General features: G+C 37.6%; 1 protein-coding gene across 1 annotated transcript; it reads right to left on the minus strand.

The window, feature by feature from the left end:
* Window positions 1-340: 340 nt before the first annotated feature.
* On the minus strand, window positions 341-7,600 carry LOC135083815 (homeobox protein bagpipe-like). The gene is made up of 2 exons (XM_063978559.1): window positions 7,225-7,600; window positions 341-1,298 (listed from the first exon to the last, which is right to left on the minus strand). Exons 1-2 carry the CDS (start codon window positions 7,541-7,543, stop codon window positions 388-390), a joined length of 1,230 nt encoding a protein of 409 aa, XP_063834629.1. The 5' UTR covers window positions 7,544-7,600; the 3' UTR covers window positions 341-387.
* Between the last annotated feature and the right edge of the window lie 288 nt (window positions 7,601-7,888).

Consider the following 7,888-nt stretch of genomic DNA (forward strand, 5'->3'; position numbering starts at 1 on the left):
GGGATGTGCGATTTATTTGATGCCGAGTGTATTATGAAATCCAGCTTTAGGTATAGGAACTAAAATCTATTATTTCTTTTATTTACTATTACATATTTTCTTTTTTAAACGGATTGGTTACTGTTTTCAATATAAGTGAGTTACATTTTTTGTTTCGTTCATGAAATCCAGCTTCATATGAACTTAAAATCTGTTAAATTTCTTTAATTTAATAAATATTTTGTTCTTTTAACGGATTGGTTTCTTTTTTCTTTCAACATACCTATTTTGGTTATATTTTGGTTCGGTCATGAAATCCAGCTTCATAAGGAACTAAAATCTGTTCATTAATTTATTAATTTATTTTCTTTTTTCTAAAAGCTGCCGTGCCGTTTGTCTTTTATTTGCTCAGTTTTCCACCTCTATATTACTGGCCATGCTCTCATTGCTGTTTTCGTTCAACGCGATCGGACTTTTACTTTTTTCTTCAGTTTTGTCTTTGGTCTGTGAGTTTTCGCCGTTGCTTTTGTCGTTCTCCGTTCGGTTTTCGCTCTGACTCCTTTCGAAGTCGCATGGCATTGGCATGCCAAAGGCTGGGTGACCAGGGTAGTACATGTAGGATAGAGGAAGATTTGGGTAGTTAACCCCCAAATGTGGTCCATACAGTGACTGTAACACCGCTTGGTGGTACGATTCCTGCAGCAGCGCCTTGTATTCCGGATTCTTAACGAAATCCACACCATAGACTCCGGCAAAATGCTTCAAGATCGGCGAACCTTCGAGTAAGTTTGGAGAAGCGAATAAAGCTGGATTTATTCCTTTGCCTAGCATAGGATTCTGGTACTGCTTCATATCAGGTAGGCTGGGTTGTCCATTATTGTTGACGAGTACTTTGACGGCGACTTTTCTGGCATGGTTAGCGGCCGCCGCAGCGGCAGCTAGCATACCATTCTCTTGCATCTGTAGTTGCTTCCTCTTCGTTTTGTATCTTCGGTTTTGGAACCAAATTTTGACTTGCGTCTCTGTCAATTTGAGGCTGACAGCAAGGTCTGCTCTTTCTGGGCCTGAGAGGTATCTTTGCTGGCTGAATCGTCGTTCTAGTTCATATACTTGTGCGTGTGAGAAGGCTGCGCGGGAGCGTTTCTTTCGGGCGTTGTTCTGGGTGTAGTCTGGGTAGGTAGGGGAATCGCGGGGAGCGCGGGGGTCGGGCGGGGGGCTGCCCTTGTCGTAGAGGAAGGGCTTGTAGCCGAGGTCGGAGCTTGGAGACGAATGCCGCCGAAGAGGAGAGCCGGTGGTGGACGAACGGGAGTCGTAGTCATCTGAAACAAAGAGAGATGATATTACTTTGGTCAGTTAATATAGGTAAAGCCACGATAGCCGAACGGTGAAGGGGTCGGACCGACTGACTCGTGATTTACTGACTGGTTCGGTCCCCGCCGCCGCTTGACTATTGTGGTGAGCTCACTCGTGACACAAGCATATTTAGCTTAGTACGAGGGGCTAACGGGAGTATTAGTAATTTGTGAAATAACAAATTACTAATTATCTTTAAAATAAACTCGTGGATCCCTAAGGCTGGGTTGCATCATCTTACTTTAACCATAACAAACGTCAAAAGTATGTCAAACTCCATACTAAAAACACCCGTTATCGTTATAGTTACGGTTAAAGTTAGGTAGTGCAACTCAGCCTAAGTGATCACATGAGACCGCGGTAACAAATGATTTCTATTGTGTCTCGATTCACTGGTACTAAATAAATAGATTCCTAATCCGTCTGGCCAGCATAGGGAGTGTAGGCCAAATCCTTCATTTGCCTTATTACATTAGAGGGGATCGTGGTCCTGCAGTGGAGACTAAATGACCTGATGATAGTAAAAGAGATTCTCAAATTGTACCTCCATTACTAATAATTAGTTAGGTACACACAATATGTTGAATAGTAGTTAAAAATGGAATTTGCATTCTAAACTTTACTTTTCAGGTTTCAGTGGACGTGTAGTATTTACTAACGGTAAAGTGTTTAAACCGTTACAAATAATGTATGTGAAACTGTAAAATCTTAATAGATCATTGAAAAAAGCTCTCATATTACCCCTATCAGTAGGTCTCCTCATTTTAACAAATGCATAACGATAATGGCGAAAATATTGGAATTTTAAGCACGAATTTTCCCACGGAAGCATTTTCTCTCAAAAAGGACAAAGTTCGACCGACCCGCACCAAACTCATTAGGGAGCGTTCACACCGCACGAATCAATTAACCGGCAGGTCACGTGATCACAATGGATCCATTACGCGAATTGTCACCGGGACAGCGGCATTAGACGTAACTGTGTTTTTGCGTGTCGCAGACGCTATTGTAGCAAGTTTCAGTCGTTTACGGGGATGAATTGTAAAGTGAACTGATTCAGGAAGGCACCTATTTTCGTGTGCACTAATGTGTTCAAAGTAAGTTTTACTTTTTACATTTCTATTTAGGAATTCCACCAAGTTCAAGTGTAAAATAATCTCTGAGTCATCATCAGTTATTTAGATTTTCCTTATTTACTTAATTGTGTCTACTAAGTTCCGGCAAAAAAGTTTTCATTTATGTAATACATAGTAAGATTTCTTCCTCCTTTATTCGTCCTCTTTGTTTTGTCATTATGCTATAAGATAGAGTTAAATAAGACAGTGAAATCTCGTAACCAAAAGTATTACAATAAATATACAACCACGTAATCAAAAGAAAGGTAAAATGAAAAAGCGAAGTTCAGCAGGCCATTTATCGAGCCGAAAATGCTTTCAAAGAAAACTTAAGTAATGAAAAGCGCCGAAGAACGTTTGAAGGGTACGAAAAAAGTGGCTAATCAAAGAAATTTACATAAACATTTTGAATTCGTCACTCGGTGGCACGCGCTGAACTTTCCCGTTGTAGTAATTACTAAATTGAATGGCTGAATGGCTTTAAGCGTCATCACTTATAGTAATGAGGGTGTCGCAATCGTAAGTGATGATAGTAAGGCTCCACTGTCGAGCTGAAGCCGACTTTTTATCGGATGCTACACTTGCAGGATGCCAACTTTTATAGTTTCTTTTGTATCCTTCAAAATTCGTTTAAACTCTACATTTTTAACAAGAAATATTGACATTCTCTTTTTACAGATTTGTAAGATAATAATCTACTGTAAATGGGTCAGCTTTGATTGGGATGTATCCCACATATTATCCTATAATAATATGTAGAATTACAAAGTAACATCATCTTTCAAGCAAAAAAAGATGGACGGACGTCACTGCTGACTATGTTTAGTGTGTCATTTCTTCCCCCAGCATCCTATCCGATATTTTATCGTCCCAAAATAACGAATAACGTTACTGCTTAACAATAGATTGTCCTTTTTCTGAACACAGTGGGAACACGGTCCAAGTAGAGACGTCGCGGCGCGGCACGGCCGGCCGTCGCTCCATTACACCACTATTGTCGCGGCGTAATTAGGGAGGGCCCCATTTGAATTTAGAACGTCACCCGCGAAACCACAGATCACTTTTTGTTATTGAATACAATAAATAATGGTGATAAGTAAATTACTTTTGATGGCTATTTTCTATAAGAATTATACCTATCTAGCTCCTAGTAGACATCGTTAAAGTGATTCATTATTAGGGAGAAAGTGTATAACTAACTAATTAACATTGTCAATAGTTAAAATACTTTGTCAATAATTAAAAAAACATTTTTATTAATATTCCTAAATGTCCGTCCGAAAATTGACAGACTAGACTGCCTACTGCTATTTCATTAAGAATTATTACGAAAACAAATATTATTTTAATCTCCTTAAAATTAATTACTTTATGTCCTAATTACATACTTGACATTAAGTCATATGTACATAGCATATAACTACCTACCAACATTTAAAAAACATTAATGTAAGTTTTTGTCGCGACCCTTCCGACCGGTCAGTGTGCATGCTCCATTACCCCGCTATTGTTGGCGCGCAATTACGGAGGGAATTAATTTGAAATTTTAAGTTTAGAACGCAATCGATGGCGATTGTTTTTTCACGTCTTCTAGGTTGTCAGCGATTTTAGTTTTTTTTTAATGAATGTGAGCTTAAATTTTTTTCGAATAAACAAACACTGGCTAGTGACATTAAAAGTCATTAGTAAAAAAAACATACAACTTTTTTTCTTACATTTTACTAACCAAAACAATGTCATTCTTAATTACATTAATGCAAAAATATACATAACCCTGTTAATTGAATTATCTTAATGATGACCCATCCTACCTGGTTAGTCGAGTTAATTTGGTCGTTTTTAAAAAAGGACGTTTGTTTAGTTTAAATAAGTAAAGGATTAAGAAATGAGCGGCATACACAAAGCTAATGATATTGACTTCATTCCACAGTAGCAATAAATATTTACAATTATTTGCACAAATCGATTAAGTACTTTGTAATTAAAATTTTATTGTTCTTCTAATTACAAACGGGTTGAGGTTTTATATTAATGTATTGAGATGTAAAGATACCAATTCATCCTTTTTATGGTATTTAACGACATGTCAATTTTTTGTTAAAATAAGATTTTTAATCTGAGTTAGCTGTTTTTTTCGCGAAGTTCATTAGTGAAAACAAGTCATTAGAACTAATTAATAATATACACATAATTAACTAATGACAATTACGTACGTATTAAGGTGAGATAATACGAATATCGTAAAACATTATCTAATATCGAAAATTAAAACCATATTGAGTTATCTTTGGTATTTTTTTCTACGAGTATTTTTCCTCAATAGAAATCGCGTGTCAATTAAATTATGATTTTTAACAGGTAGCACTCATATGTGAGATAATGATTAAATAAACATACTTAAGTCGCTTACATAAGTAAATAATTAAGTATTGTCGAAGACGAAAGTCATTAAAGACAGAATTCATAAGTACACAAAGCTCAGATAAGCCAATAAAAGCTCTTAATAAACCAATACTAATTACAAAAGTAAAAAAAAGTTGTTTATAAACATTTTAACAACATTGCATTTAAAATTTTTCGTATTTTTTTTTCTTTGGACAAAATAATTAAGTAGGTAGTATACTTAATCGGAAAAATAAGACCATTTTGATGACGTATTTTGGTTTCGTTCGTTCGTTTGTTCGTTTCAGCCGAAAGACGTCCACTGCTGGACAAAGGCCTCCCCCAAGGATTTCCACAAAGACCGGTCCTGCGCCGCTCGCATCCAGGCACCTCCCGCGACCTTCACCAGATCGTCGGTCCACCTAGTGGGAGGCCTGCCCACGCTACGTCTTCCGGCTCGTGGTCGCCACTCAAGAACTTTCATGCCCCAGCAACCATCAGCTCTTCGAGCTATGTGCCCCGCCCACTGCCACTTGATTTTAGCGATTTTGGTTTACTTGAAGATATTATGAGTTACTTTAGGAGACATACGATTATACGTATTTTCTTATTATAATTACTAGGAAATGAAAAAAAGGGGAGGAAAGTTTTCACGGGGACCAATTTTTTCGCAAAGACTAAATAGTATCGTACCTACTTGTTTGAAGTAATATTTTTTTATTACTTCAAACAAGTACGAGTAGTTAATTAGTTACCCCCTTCCCCCTTAGGTACTAATAAAAAGTTACACTCTACTAACTTTTAATTGAAGAACAAAATTGTCATTTTGACATATTTCCCATACTGACACTATCAATGTGCCAAACTTATTCTTCAGTTAAAACTTATCCGACGATGGTAAAATCAGCCCTTAGTGGTATAAAATGTAATTACCATAATAAACGTCACTTTAAACCACAACCCACGTGTAACTTTTATTCGTAAGTAAGACCCAGTTTTTTAATCCACAGATAGGTAAAATATTTTTTTTTACCCACAACCTGGAAGCTCTTGGCCTGTATCTCACCTGATGGTAAGTGATGATCAGGCCGAAGGTGGAAGCGAGCTTCACCCGAAATCCTCAACCACGGAGGAACTGTTACTACTATCTCACCTCGTAACTAATTAAATTGACTGACCAATGGTCAAAAAACAAAAACTTAGGCTGAGTTGCACCACCTAACTTTAAACGTAGCTATAACGGAGTTTGTCAGATTTTTGACGTTTGTTAAAGTTAAAGTAACATGCAACCCAGCCTAATAATTAAAATAATTACATTCAAGCTATCCATCGTTCGAAAAAACGCATTTTGCTGATATTTAACCACTTGTCATTAATTTTGACACACATTTGACAGTTGGTTATTTTAACTACGGATCAAAAAAATGGGTCTTAGGGGGTTAAGACTTAATACGATTGTAATTTTTGATAAGACATTTTGTAATACCTACACCAAAATCCACGCGCTAAAGTTAGTTAAACTATAAATAAATAACTGGACTTTTCCAACAATCGCACCAATATTTTATCCAAGCACTCAGTTTTACTTACTTACCCATAAAAATAAAATTAGTACCTTTGTAACTGAAATATTTACATGCATCAACATACCTACCTCCATAAAAAGTATAGTAAACTCCAGGTACAAAATTAAATGACCCGGGCTAGGGTTGCCAGGTGTCCGGCTTTAACCGGACATGTTTGGCTTTTTACGGTCTTGTCCGGCCAAATATTGTGTTGTCCGGCCTGTCCGGCTTTTGTGAGGCTTTTTATTTAGAATAACACGAAGCTACGAAGCGCACGCATCAGGATGTTGGACGACTGATGATGAGCTATGACAATAATTGCACATATCCGGCTTTTAAGGTAAAATGTCCTTCCAATGAGTCCGGCTTTTGTGTTTTTGGGCCTGGCAACCCTATCCTCGGCGGGATTCGAACCCGCTACCACAGCTGGCACTGGAATTCACAACATGAACTTATAAAAATACATTGTTTATAAATTAAGCATGGGATTAATAATACTTATTCTACAAAATAAAATAAATAAAATCAATGTCAAAAAAACAGAACAAAAATCAAACGTAAATAAATGACTCTAACTTTGACAATAACACCACAGAATACTAAAATAAGTAGGCTATAACACTGACAATTAAATCTGTCTCGACAATACCCAGATGAGTCATTTTTGTTTGACAACAAATAAACAAATACTTAAACAAAGTTAAGTAAACAACAAATTGTCAGGTAGAGTCATTCAAGAATTAATGACAATAATAAAGAGTCATGCAAGAAAAGTCCAAAATTAAAGAACACACCACAAAAAATTGGAAACTATACATTATATAACTCACCTGAAAGTTCTGTGACTGGATAATTGTTTTTCCTAGACATGTCCAAAGCGCCGTCGTCCGCGTAGTCTCTGTAGCTGCTGCAGTCGTCGTAGTACTTCAAACTCTTTTCCAAAACCTCCTTCTTCGGAAACTCCTCCTTGGCATAACAGCTTGATGCCTTTGCCAGAAAACTCATCTTCGCGCCAAAACTCTCTTGGCAGTACTTCCCTTCGTTCTCTCTGGTCAAAATGTCATTAATCGAAAATGGCGTGCTCAAATTTGTCTTCTCACAATCTTGCAAATTCAACGAGTCCTTGAAGTTTTTCAGTTTCGATTCCATTTTTGAAAATGCACATCCACACTTCACCGCGCGGTAGCTCTCGCCTCACCGCTATTACGTCTCTCAACCGAATAAACTTTCGTGATAGATTACCGCCCGCTTGACGAGCGCTAAGCCTTAGAGAAGGACGACAACACAGAGTAGCCCATACTACGAGCAGGGGCGGGAAGAGGACAGCGGTAGTTTGGGGCGGTCGTTTTTTAAAAAAGCTCGCGAAGTAGTGTAAGTAGTGGGGATCGTTGAGTTTTTCTCGAAGATGTTTACGTGGATGCGATTTGATCGCGCGGGTCATGCCGATGCGACTAGTGATGCTGCGTTGCATTGGCACACATTAAGCTCTTGTTA

The sequence above is a fragment of the Ostrinia nubilalis genome, chromosome 24 (assembly GCF_963855985.1).
Source record: "Ostrinia nubilalis chromosome 24, ilOstNubi1.1, whole genome shotgun sequence".
In the NCBI taxonomy this organism is placed as follows: domain Eukaryota; kingdom Metazoa; phylum Arthropoda; class Insecta; order Lepidoptera; family Crambidae; genus Ostrinia; species Ostrinia nubilalis.